This window comes from Ostrea edulis, chromosome 4, assembly GCF_947568905.1.
Source record: "Ostrea edulis chromosome 4, xbOstEdul1.1, whole genome shotgun sequence".
NCBI lineage: Eukaryota > Metazoa > Mollusca > Bivalvia > Ostreida > Ostreidae > Ostrea > Ostrea edulis.
The window spans coordinates 66,044,680-66,058,964 of record NC_079167.1 but is presented as its reverse complement, the minus strand read 5'-3'; the positions used below and the strand labels follow the sequence as shown (position 1 = coordinate 66,058,964).

Here is a 14,285-nt window from a genome sequence, read left to right as displayed (position 1 = left end):
ATGGAATAGACAACGACATGGATGGGGAAATCGATGAAGACGATTGCTGTAAGTGAAAATTATACTAGGTAGTACTTTTGAAAAATACGAACAGGTATGTTTCATGTTATTTTGAATGATTGTCTGAAACTCCCCTTAAGCACCTGATCCCACCTCTGGTGTGTCCAGGGGTCCGTGTTTGCCCAACTATTTATTTTGTATTGCTTATGGGAGTTATGAGATTGATCACTCTTCGTTATTTTTATCTTTCATCAACATTTTAAAATGCAAGGGGAATATTTATTTCTTAAAGGTATACACGCTGTAATTTGCGTCAATTAAAAACAAGAGGGAAATTTATTTATTTTGTTTATTGAATAAAGTTAAGAACTTGTTGCAATTTACGCAATTGAAATCGAGCGCGTAAAAAAGATGTGAAATTATAATTAATTACTTTCCTGCCAGGAAAGTAATGCCTCTTTTTGGAATATTAAACTACCACGTGACACCGAGAGCCATATTTAGATTTATAAACAAAGATGGCGTCGCGAAAGCGTGGTAGACCGTTACGGTTTGGGAGCCAATATTGTCAGAAAGAAAAGAGAGGAAAAGGAAATAGGAAAGAGAAAGGAGCAGAAAAAGAATATATATTGGAGAACACTATGCTCAGTGGAATGCTGTAAGGGAGAATATGAAGTTCATCTACAACTTTTCTACTTGACAGGTTTGTAATGTGTGGTTAGGCCTAGCTACTTTCTTTCCAGTTGATGCAGAAGAAAAGGCAAATATTGCCTTACGTCGGTGACTCCAATGACTTAAAGTAATTCCACCCTCCTGTGATGTCATCAGAATTAGTAAAATCAATTATTTATTATACCCCCCGCAACAAGTTGGGGGGGGGGGGGGGGGGGTACTGGAATCGGGTTGTCCATCTGTCTGTCCGTCCGTCCGTCTGTAGACGCAATGGTTTCCGGGCTCTAAAGCATTATCCTTTCCACCTATCGTCACCATATCATATATATGGACTACCTATGGGATGAAGATGTTCCCTATCGATTTTGGGGTCCAAAGGTCAAGCGCACTGGGCATCGAAGTAGCAATATGGTTTCCGGGCTCTAAAACGTTATCCTTTCCACATACAGTCACCATATCATACATATGGACTACCCATGGGATGAAGATGTTCCCTATCGATTTTGGGGTCAAAAGGTCAAAGGTCAAGCGCACTGGACATTGATGTAGCAATATGGTTTCCGGGCTCTAAAGCGTTATCCTTTCCACCTACAGTCACCATATCATACCTATGGACTACCCATGGGATGAAGATGTTCCCTATCGATTTTGGGGTCAATAGGTCAAAGGTCACGCGCACTGGACATCAAAGTAGCAATATGGTTTCCATTTAAATTCTTTAATGGCTTTTTTCATCGCATGGAGATGCTGTGTTCCTAGATACCTTTTGGATCATAATACTGAAGTTTTACCTATTAACACCCTTTGGGAGATTGGGGTAAGCGGGGGGTATTCTTAGTGAGCATTGCTCACAGTACCTCTTGTTTAGATTTATGCATGATAGGAACATAAATTTTGTTGGAGTCTTTTCTGATAGTTATTGTAAAAAATCTTGTTAAAAATAAACTATTTCAAAAGTCTTAAGTTATAGGTGAATAATTAATGATACGTTTCAAAATATTGAATCCAAGGGCAATAACTCTGTTTCTATTGATTTCTTTATCAAGTCTATTATGCGATAGATTTCCTTTATTTTTTACAGACATTTTGTATATTTTTGTGAAGGTACAGTTTCATGAAATTGTTATGAATGCTATCATATCATCATAACCAGTTTGTATGAAATTTTGATAACGCTGTTTAAGGAAAATTGCAATTTTTTGACGATGATATATGCTTCTTTTTATGTACGTCTCATATCTTAAAAAGTGTGATGACCTATGTATTTTATTTGATAATCTGTTAGTTTTAACTCTAATGAATGGAAATAAATACATTTTTCAAACTTGTATCAGATAAAACTGCGAGTATGGAGTTACCTTAACTAACTATCGCACGGTATTCGTTCATGTTTCATAGCTCTACATATTTTAATTTATCTTATAAAACCATTGACTTTCCGACGTGACAGATGATGAGGCCCCAGAAGGGGCAATTTATATTCCTTGTTTGTTTTAACCTTTTACAGCATAAGGAGTGAAAAGAAGTTAATACTGGATGCATATGTGTATATGAACGGTAAAATGGAGTTAATTCATTAGCGGATTAGGCGATAGAATCTGCACATCCATTGTGTTGATGACTGTGAGTGCTACCAGCTGTCACTGGATGGGTTGAGAATTTACAATGACATTCATGAAATCACCCAGGCAAAATTTTATCCTCATGTACTACAATTTCTTAATTCTTTGCCATGACATTTTATATTATTTTGAAATTATAAGAAGAAACTACATAAAATTCTGAAATTTATGAATATTATACCCATAAAAAATGAGTTAACAAATAACATTGCAATAAGTTTTGTACAAAAAGATATTTTTCAATGAAATATATGTAGTATAAATATGATATTTGACTTGCTTATGAGCAGGTTGCTGTAGATCACTCTGCATTATATCAGCGAATTATAAAATTTACAATCAGATACAGTAGCACACATGATGTATAAACTGAAGTACACAAATCACTTCCTCGAAGTTTAGGTGCACACTAACTGTTAAACATTATAAAAGGTTGAATTCCAACACCCACAATCAATATTTATCATATTTCTACTTCTTTTCTATCTGCTGCCTTTACTGTGACTTGCTAAACTTTTGATGACTTTCTTAGAATGCTATGCTCTGCCTGTACTTTTCTTGTTTCTATTCTCAATATGTCATTTAGTCACCAAATGCCCCAAAATATCCAAGTCTTGAAGCAAATCCTCAAAGTTTGTAAAACTATGTGCATGAGCAGCACTGTCTGTGGACATAAAGCACATTTCAGTATAATGGTAATTTAAATATTTTCAATTTGAAATACAAAATATATTATACATTATATATATATACACTTAAAGACAACGCTATTACACACACACACACACACACACACACACACACACACACATATATATATATATATATATATATATATATATATATATATATAATAGCGTTGTCTTTACAATTGTATATATACATGTATATAATATATGTAATATATCATAATATGATTTTGTCTGGTGCCATATTCATGCACTCAAATCACTGATTGTATTTTGAATATTATTGTTTCTATGATATAATCTATAATATGTGCCTTTGCCAGTAATTGTTATTGTGCTTGTCCAAATACATCATTGTCATTGTGTGCCTGGATCTAGAAATTTTTCTTGGGGAAGTGGGTTCCACCCCATGTAATATTTTTAGGGGCCAATCAAAGTGAGGGCCTATCATTTAGCACTGAACAACTGAAAGTGCTTGAAAAAGTTAGATATATTAATTTACTACCCTACTCAGGTGGTGTTGGTTCAGACCCTCAATCCAACAACAACACCCCACCCCCTTTTATAACTGCTCTTAACATGTAGCCCCTACCAACAGAATTAGATATCAAAGAGGTATAGCGCACTTGGTATGCAATTTCGCCTACATAAATACCTTTATGTTTATCCGCTTCTATTACCCAAACTCTGCTCACCGTCGCTCGTTTTTGCTGTTTTCTTGAATATCATTTTTTACAAATATTCTTTTATACAATGTCAGTTTATACTTGTGTTTACCCAAATTACTTAATAAAGATATCGATTTGTTGATAGTATATTTATTTGAGAAGCATAAACATCACCGTGATTATATAGACTATATAGTAAATGTAACGTAATGGGCATAAAAAATTGCAAACTGTTGCAAAAGGCCACCTTAAACCAGAAATAAAACACTGAAGTTGTTTTACCTGCATATGACTGTATATAAGTCCGTTTGAGGAAATTTGGTTTAAGGTGGCCCTCGTGTTGAAAATGGATAAAATATGAAAAAATCGTTCTCAAAATTTACCTTGAGATTTGGCAGCCTGTCAAAAGTTAAACCTTTAAACTTACAAGCCTGGGTGGCCTAGTGGTTTAGGTGCTCGGTAATCTTACACTTAAACCATACATTCCCCGAGTTCAAGTCCAATATTTTTCCAATCTATTTTTTTTTTTTTTTTTTTTTTTGCTTTTCATTTTTTTGGGGTCGTTTTCTTGAGGGGGGGGGTTAAATGTGATATATATATTATAACAAATATTAGTCATTTTCATCATAACTTCTAATATTTGCAAGTTACGACTTAAAGAAAGGGAATTTATTCCGAGATCATTGTAGTTCCGCTTGTTTACACTAACATGTTCCTGTGTGCACAGGAATTTCAAACCGTAATGTGGCTGACGAAAAGCTAAACAAATACTACAAGAAAAAGGACACAAATGCACAGCATGTAATAAGTAAAAATAAGTCAAGGGAGGAAAAGAACTGTTATACAGTTTGACTTAAAAAAAACCAAACAAAACTCATGTAGCAACTGTCATATGATATTTAGGCATAGATAAACACTCGAATTATCAACCAAAGGCAAATGAACTGATGACATCTATTAAAGGCGCTGCAATCATGTCAGAACAGTGAGTTAAGTAATGCCATATGTAAAAGGGTTGTTGTGTAATATGAATACACAGGTCTATGAAAATATTGTACTGTTCATCATTCCAAATAGGGAAATGGTTTATTAAGTAAAGAACGATTCATATAAATGTCAGTAATGCTAAACTGCGGCAGTTATTTATTTTGGTTAACGAAACATAAAAAACGTTGGCCTTATATTTAAATATAACACGCCAGTCTATTATTGGAAACCGGTGTTTTCCATTTAGATTTCTGAGTCGGCCGTATCATCAGCAAATGCGCTATACCTCTTTAAAAGAAAATGTGGGGGATGTAATAAGAATTGCATAGTAGGATATAATGAAAATATATAAATATAAATGATATCTATGTTTATGTATTACATAGAAGTCAATGTAGAAACAAAAGTGAATGTAATATTGAAATATAAACTTTCTCTTCCAGATATGTACAAAGCCAGCACTCAGTTAAATATACTTCTACTCCTGTGCTCAGCCAGGCAGACCCGAGGCCTTTTACGGGAAAATACATTATCTCTGATATTTCTGCAGAATCCAGACAAGCAACCAGTGATCAGTATGTTAAGATTCAGCTCAACTTTTTCTTCATCTTTAAATGAAATATCAGTATATGTAGAATAAGACTTCAGATGGTTTGACTATGGATTGACTATTGTTTAGTGGGTTTTTTCAATACCTATACAAAATTAAACTAAATTCTCGATCAGTCATATTTCAATGCTGACTGTTATAACTACATGTAGTAGTTTATATACAATGTACCTACACATAGTACATTGATGTTTCTTTTGTAGAGAAAAGGTTTAGTACTTGGTCAAATGTACTTTATTTTACAGAGGAGTGTCGGGTGTTGAAGAGTTCGAGCCAGGCCCATCAATCAGGTATGGAACTGACACTATCTGAATAGCAAAAATATGAATCAAAACAAGAGATGTGTGTGCGTGTTGTGCATGTGTAAATAATTGCATGTACATGCAATTAAAGCATTTATTTTATAGTAATATTATGATATTCTGGTATTCAATCTTATAATTATAAAAGATTTTTAAGATACCTTGCCAAAGCAATTGATATTTTCAATTGATTTCCCTTATAGATGATGTAAATATAATGAAAATGATACAAAAATACTTTTTCTGTACAGTAAGAAAACCAAAGTGTGCATCATCCTTTCTGAATCCATTTGAGTGAGTATCAGTAATTATCTATGTGTTGATCCTGAATCTAAGCTAGTTAATTTTGTGTAAGTTCAGATAAAAATTCTTCCATATTTGTTGGCTGGGTTGCACAGCGTGGGCTTATAAAATAGTGAAAGGGTGGGTGGCAAGTATCCCAGTAATAGGGTACCTACTTTGTGTAATCAGCTCCTCTCACACCTCTAACTTGATCAATGTTCCTCAAACTGTGTACACTTGTTTAATATGGATACACTGAAGATGTGCTTGACTGTGCCTTTTTGAAATTCTTGATACCTGATACAGTTTTTATGCTTCCCAAACATTTCCTTTGAGAGCATATAGTCGCTGTTATATCTGTCCATTTGTCTGTCCAAGCTCATATCTCCTAAACTTTTCATCAGAAATTGATATAATTAATCAAAAATGTTCCTTGACAAGGACTTTGAAGATTATTTTGGAAGGGTCAAGGTCACTCAGGACACATAAAATTTCCTTATTTCAACAATTTTTGATATAGAAGCTCCCATATCCTAAACCTTTCATCAGATATTGATCATAGTTGATCACAAATATTCCTTGAGACAGGGACGTTTGGACCATAGTCATCTTGGAAAGGCCAAGGTCACTCAGAACATACACCTTACATAAGTAAAGTTTTTTATTTCATCAGTTTTTGAACAGGTACATTGTATATCCTACAAATAAATAATAAGCAAATGTCTTTCAGACAAAGGTCACTCAAGGTCATTTTGTAAAGGTCTAGGTCAATCAGAACATATACCATATAGATGAAAATACTTCATTTCGGATTTCCACTATATTTCAACAGTTATTGATCTTTTGGATCAAGGTCTCTCAAGGTCAACATCACTCAACATACCTCACATATGTAAAGAAACCTTCCTTTCAACAATATTTCAACAGTTATTGATCACTGTGCAAGTCATTCATCATATGAAGTTAAGTTGCAATTTGGGGAGCATCCATCAGTTTGACTGATATTCTTGTTTATTTTAGATTGAGTATTGACATATCAGAGGAATCTGGCGCTTTATAAGGAGATGATGATGAAACATACTATCCAAGTTTCAACTTCCACTCAATTAGAAGACGATAAGAAATCCAGATTTGAAAATTTACTCCTATTCAGAGTGACATGAACATATTTCAAAACTATATGACAGTGTATATACAATATTAAATTTGCTGTAGGTAGACTGTAGTAATATTTTTCTGCTACCAAAGTTTTGAACACATCATTGACATTACTTTATAGACTGGACACATTTCTTGTAATTCAATACATAGTTTTCATATAACACTAAAAGACATTAAAGCATCCAATTGCCATGTGTTGAAAATAAATGTTTTCTCCAAGTAGAATATTTACATGAAAATAAAAAAGAAAGTCATTGAATATGAAATTCTGTTTTAATTATTTTCTCAGCATAGAAAACAAAATTCTAAAGTCTTGATGGAATAAATGCACTGCTCGGTTGAGGATAGCACCAGGGTAACATATATCAACAGTATAATGCATTTACTAGTAAACATGACACTGAATGTTTACAAACTTAGTATGATTGCCAGGGGTAATGCAGCACCAGACGATAGACTAATAATCATATATGAATGCTTCAATGTGAGATTTAAGACAGCATTATACCGAATGCCTCCAATGAGATTTAGGTGAACAAACTGAACATATACTGAATGTTTCAATAATATATGAGATTCAAGTGAACATTATACTGAATACTTCAATATAGGATTTAAGTGAGCATTATACTGAATGCTTCAAATTAGATTCCCCTGAACATTATACTGAATGTTTCAATAATCTATGAGATTCAAGTGAACATTATACTGAATATCTCAATATATGATTTAAGTGAGCATTTATACTGAATGCTTCAAAATGAGATCCCGATGAACATTATACTGAATGTTTCAATAATATAAAATTCTGAGATTCAAGTGAACATTATACTGAATACTTCAATATAGGATTTAAGTGAACATTATACTGAATGCTTCACCATGAGATTTAAGTGCACATTATACTGAATGTTTCAATACTCTATGAGATTCCAGTGAACATTATACTGAATGGTTAAGTATGATATTTAAGTCAAACATTACATGAAGGTATCAGATATATATCATCAGCTGATATATTTAAATAGGTCCTTAGAAGTAATGTCAACAATTGCTGCCGACTCTGACCTATTGAATTTTGAGTTAATGCTGCAAATTTTAATATGATGATACTGGCCTTAGTTTTTTAGCTGTTATCATAACAGCATTCCTGATGCTTCTCAAGAACTTTCTCATAGGTTGGCAATTGGAGGGCGTTGATAATAAGTGAACTCCGTCAGGTCCGAGGAAAGACAGATCCTGCCAAAATCCTCGATGGGGCCAAAATATCAACCCCTGTAAATTATCTGTCATTACACGTAGATGGTTATTAATGGCGATGACTTGGGAATTGAAACGCTGACCCGCAACGTATGGTAAACGACGCAGCAGTTGACCAATTAACACATGTTTAACCCCAACTCCTTCGTGTAAAAATTTTGCAACAGCGACAATGTCCGTGGCAATCTTAAGAGGGTCTGAATTCACTTTAATGTCATTTTCCCCGATTTGAAAAAGCAAATATCTGGGATGGCGGAGGGGAAACTAAGTATTGTAGCATCCTGGGACAGATGTGATAAACATAGTCCTCCTTTACCCCTCATTGTTACGGAATATGCACCCGCATCCAAATTCAGATTAGAAATGTTATTTCTGATTGTGAATTCATCCAATCGCCTGATGAAGGAATGTCCCAAAATCACAACATCCATGATATGACCATTAGCCATTGTTTACAAAACGCACGCCACTCCAACGCCAACACTGTAGGAAAGTTCACCGAAAATACCAGCTCAAACCGAGCGAATAAATACGTAACTGAAGTTAACGAATCCGCAGTCATTCAACATACTTGTTGTTATAGAAATTAAATTTGGATCCTTCGATTTGAACAAAATGAAAAAACTTTGATCCGCTTTACAATTTGTATTCACTGAATCCCATGTATATGAAAAGGCTAACGTGTGCAAAACACAAGCTATCGCGTGCCTATCCAAGCCATTGATTGGCTAACAAACTTGAGGCCCCAACGGGGTAAGGTTATACGAGGTCCCCAATAGGGCAAATGACACATATATACGCTTTAAACATAAATGCTATTATGTTCCATAATATTGATTTTTCAAAGTCGATAAAGTAAACAAATAGCACATACCTCTTCTTCCATCTGATTTCCCGCGGACATGCGCGTTGAGCTTAATTACGCACTTCCTTCATTCATATTCATGAAAAGGCAGTAACTCAATAATTGCAGAAAACGCCTAATTACTTTGTTATTACAATGATTAATTATTCGTAAATTTGTGGAAAGTGTTATTTTAAACTAAACAACACGTTTCTTTGTTCATCTTATCTTTTTGTTTTAGAAAAAAAACGCCTTTTCCGTCGCGTGTATACCTTTAAGAAAACTCAATATCATAGAATCATTGACATTTTAAGGTCAACACGATCCTCTATCTACCTAAATATGATAATCATCGAGCCCAGAGGAGGATAGTTTGGGGACGAGTGGTGGTAGTTATATGGTGGTAGTAATATTATTTACCAGGCCATAGAACTTTAATCTCATATGGGAAAGTTAAGTTGAGGAAAATCATAAAATGCGACTATATCGAATGGCAGGTCTAGAACATTTTTAAAAGTGGACACATAATATGAAATCCAGAAGTAGGTATAAAAAATCTACACAAGTAGTAGTATGATAAAAATACCAGTCGACAGAGTATATTCGATATATACGAGATAGCTAGTTGAACTTCGGTATCTCGAACGGTGATATCTCGAATACCATGGATATGTCGAAGTGATACGGAAGTCCCAACCACTTATTCTTTGAGTATTTACCCTCGATATCTCGATTCCTCGTATATCCCGAAGTTTTTCTCGGTCCCATCGAGTTTGAGATAACAAGGTTCATCGTCTTCCTATGAGAGAAATAACAACCCCTTACAGAGAACTGATGATCTCACCAGGCAATGACTATGCTCTACTCAGTTAATTTTGCTCTAGATAATGTAGACATTTTCTTTGTAATACAAGTCTCTAACTAGTTAGTTTTTCATCGAGTCAGTTTAGAAGGGGAGTTGACCTCGCATTATGCAAGATTGATGCATGGAGATACATTTAACTGCTTTACTCTAAGCTCTTGTCTATCTTAAGGTAGTGATTGCAAGGAATCACGTGGTTTATATTCATGTAGTATCTAAAATGAGACTATGTACGTTTCTGATTCCGGAATACATCACGAGCGTGAGCATCAGTATATAATGACAGACGAATGAAACAAAGACATGTCAGATATAACCAGATACAGGTCACGGTAAAGTGAAAATATGTTTAGAAATATACAAGTAAAAATAAAATACAAATGGAAAACCCCTTACATTTTTATCATCTTTTAAATAATAGTCCTAAGTCTCCATGTAACAACCCCCCCCCCCCCCCCCCCCCGTTAAGTTTCAATATTACAAAACATAAATCTAATTCTCAAACCACTTATCCTATTAAAATCATGATATATAATATAAATCTCAAAACTTGTATACAGTGTTAGTGCACATTGGATATATAATATCCAAGGGAAGCCGTAGGCTGAGGAAACACGGGTTACGGAAACGCGTCATTTTGAGCAAAAAATATTCAATAATTCTTAGCACTTACTGTTAATATATTTTTCCTAATTAGTTCAGTTAATTCTTATAATATCAAAAATAAGAAAGTTTTGTTCTTGTTGATAATCGTTTGGTTTGAAAGGAAAGAAAAAACGTCACAGGTAATACGACGTCACAATGCACAGTTTACACCGACTGCGTTATGTTTCCCGCGTTTTTAACATACATTTACAGCAAACTTCCGCCAGAGCAAACTTCCACCAGAGTTCGTTTGCTCACAAACCAAACTCTTCCACTTAGGCATTATGGGATAGCGATTTTTTAGGCTGCGTATACTGTGACGTCACTGTAGAATGACGAAAAAACATAACGTCAAACGTAAACAACTTTCAAAACAAGAACGTAAACATCAAGTTCATTACTTTACACAATAATTTAAACAGAGTCTCCCTACTTTATAATGATCTTTTGATCATTTTATGTTTAAAATAAAATCCATACTTTTATATTAATGCTCTTAATATTAATATCTTCAAACTTTTAACTGCGAACTACTTCTTTAGTGTAATTTGTCTGCGTGATAATCGCGGACTCACAATATACAAATCTGTATATTGTGGTGCGTCACATAGGAGAGGTCTATTCGTAGGTGACGTAATGAGGCCTCGACGGGGAGTTTGCCGCCAGAGTTCGTTTGCTCACAAACCAAAATCTTCCAGTTAAGCATTGTGGGATAGCGATTTCATAGGCTGCGTATACTATGTGACGTTACTGTAGAATGACGAAAAAACATAACGTCAAACGTAAACAGTTCAAAACAAGAACGTAAACATCAAGTTCATTACTTTACACTATAATTTGAACAGTTTCCCGACTTTTCAATGATATTTTGATCATTTTACGTTTAAAATATAATTAATGCTCTTAATTTCAATACCTTCAAACTTTTAACTACGATCTATTTCTTTAGCGTTATTTGCCCGCGTGATAATCGCGGACTCACAATATACAAATCTGTATATTGTACTGCGTCACATAGGAGATGTCTATACGTAGGTGACGTAATGAGGCCTCGACAGGGAGTTTGACATTTACAGAGCTTGAATATGCAAGTAATTTTAAACAGAAAATAATAGATACATCCCCAAGCAACAGTACGGTCATTCTATGAGGAATAAATTCAATAATAAACATCAACACATTTTTATAGTTTTAATATGATTTAAAACAAATACATGCAGAATGCATATGATCTATATGCATATGATCTATATTTATCAACTGCAGCATTCATATAAGGAGGTGGTTCTATAGTGCTCATAGCGCCATAGTAAACCTGAAAACCAATATTGATATTTTCAGGAAATATTCTTAATAACATATGTTGGAACATATGTAAAAATAAAAAGAATTCATTGGTATTTATTTCTCAGGAGGTGAAAATATGCCTTGCTTTGGTAACTAATTGCCTTCTAAAAAGAGCAAATCTCCTCATAAGCAGCCGTGCTTCTACTGCATATGAAAGTAAATGGGCACCTTAATGCAAATTATATATTAATTAAAGCTTTAACTTCAATTTGATATAAACTTTGTATCACGTACGCTTTTTGTATCAATTTTAAACAACATCTGAAACACCTGTACCATTCATTACGGAAAGTCTACAAGCGAGGTTACTATGACAACCATAGCATCACAATTCCTGTGAAAACCATATATAATAATTTTATAATGCGTTACAAATACTGTCAACTACAAAATATGTAAAAATGAAAAAATCCCTAGATTCCTTAATTTTAAGTGACACAATCACTACCTTAATTACTTAATATACATGTATTTATATAAATACCCCCTCCCCAATAATTACAGCATGATACGATAGAAAGAAATTAAAAATGTGTAGCTTTTGCAATGCTGAATAATACGTCATCATTTACCATTACCACATGAAGACGATTTAGTAGGTGTGGAGTATAAATACGTCACCATTTACCATTACCACATGAAGACGATTTAGTAGGCGTGGAGTATAAATACGTCACCATTTACCATTACCACATGAAGACGATTTAGTAGGTGTGGAGTATAACTACATAGTGTTTCGAAACTATATCCGTCGCTTTACACATTTTATAATACTCCAGCTTTTGGTGAAGAAAGTCCTTGGTGATTTCAATACAAATGTAATGCGGATATCAATTTCTACAACATGCAATATATCTTATCTATATTTGAATTGCAGATACTGATTTCTTCAATAATCAAGGTAAGTGTGTTTTTCTTATATGTATTTCATGGTAATATATAACTAAAGTCGCAGTTTTCGTATTTGAAAATGATACATCAGTGGCGGATTTAAGGAGGGGGGGGCGCAGCCGGAGCCCCCCCCCCCCCCCCTAAAATTTCCAAATTTAAGGTAAATCGTGATATCTTGTTTAGAAAAATGTACTAAACGATAAAAGAAGCAATGATTTCTTCCTCGCGGGGAAAAAAATGACAAAATCTTTTGATTGAATTACTTTATTGGGAGAACTTAATTTTTTTTCCAAAACCCTTAAAATAAGCGTCATTTTACTAATTTCACCTTATCAAAAATGTTAGAAAATATTACAAATTAATTAAATAGGAGTCATATTTCAAGCCCTATAAAATCTAGGAGCTTCAGAGGGCTTCGCCTCTTGGCCCCCACTAGAGCTCCGCCCCGGACCGACTGGGGGCCTCAAGGCAGCCCCCAGACCCCCTGCCTCATAAAGTGGCGCCGCCCCCCCCCCCCTAACAGCAATTCCTAGATCCGCCCCTGTACATGCTGCTTTTCCTCATTCCTCTCCTAAAATTATGTAAAGTATATATTTCTAATTTCAAGCCTAACCTACAATGTGCGTATTGCGCATATCGACAGTTACATCATAATTGACAATGATTTGGAAATGTGAATGAATCAATTGTAAATTATAAATAGTACAGTGCAATAACGGTTAATTTCCTGTTTTACGTCTCATTCATAAAAGGACGTCGTTGATAAAACGCGACATGTACCTATGCTCGACGCTGTGTGGGTGTAATACGAGACCTACGTTGTCAAGGTCATACCGTGTCTGTTGCTTCTTATGTCATGCGCGTTAACAAAACCCAATACCTATTTTGAAAGTCGTTCATTTTATGTATAAACCGGGATAGCAAAGAATCCTGAACTTTCCGTGTAGCAGAAGCGCCTTAACTTATCTTCGCATGCCATGTGTTCGATTCGCTTACTCCCATCTCCCCCTTTATATTCAAGTCCTTTTTTTTAAGTAAAGCACCTTTGCTGTCCAGATCATCCAATCACAGCGCCTCTTTCATACTTGCTTGTAATGGATTATACGTGTATACAATAATGGCGACATCCATAGTTCAACTATCTTGTCGCCTTTGTCATTAGATTTTATCCCAAAAACTGAGACGGGCAATATTTCGTGAAACATTATGTCTTAAATCCTGATTAAGACACAGGCAATTGCATTGCTTGGGGTCGAATTTACTACTAACGAGTAAAGGTATATACCCCAATTCATAAAATGAAGTCCGTAATAGCTCCAAGTGACTGAAAATTGTAAAACCGTCTGTACTTCCACATATCATAGTCATTTTCATCGATGGCACTAACTACCCACATTAACACCATTATTATAAATCGTCGAACACCTGTGATAATGTGGTTTA

The 14,285-nt window shown here is 34.6% G+C and overlaps 1 protein-coding gene across 2 annotated transcripts; it reads left to right on the top strand.

Moving 5' to 3' along the window:
- On the top strand, nucleotides 1-7,110 carry LOC125670880 (uncharacterized). Of its 2 annotated transcripts, XM_048906325.2 has the most exons (5): nucleotides 1-703; nucleotides 5,082-5,213; nucleotides 5,494-5,538; nucleotides 5,802-5,844; nucleotides 6,853-7,110. In XM_048906325.2, exons 2-5 carry the CDS (start codon nucleotides 5,084-5,086, stop codon nucleotides 6,890-6,892), a joined length of 258 nt encoding a protein of 85 aa, XP_048762282.2. In that variant the 5' UTR covers nucleotides 1-703; nucleotides 5,082-5,083; the 3' UTR covers nucleotides 6,893-7,110. The 2 variants fall into 2 exon arrangements, with proteins under 2 accessions (XP_048762282.2, XP_048762281.2); XM_048906324.2 differs by lacking the exon at nucleotides 1-703 and having other exon boundaries at nucleotides 3,893-5,213.
- The last annotated feature ends 7,175 nt before the right edge of the window (nucleotides 7,111-14,285 follow it).

Bases quoted from the DNA above. Each gene is read 5' to 3' on its own strand.
- LOC125670880 (XM_048906324.2), top strand. From the start codon at position 4,997: ATGATATCTATGTTTATGTATTACATAGAAGTCAATGTAGAAACAAAA. The intron at 5,539-5,801 runs GTATGGAACTGA...TTTTCTGTACAG, and splicing joins GAGCCAGGCCCATCAATCAG to TAAGAAAACCAAAGTGTGCA. The intron at 5,845-6,852 runs GTGAGTATCAGT...TGTTTATTTTAG, and splicing joins TCCTTTCTGAATCCATTTGA to ATTGAGTATTGACATATCAG.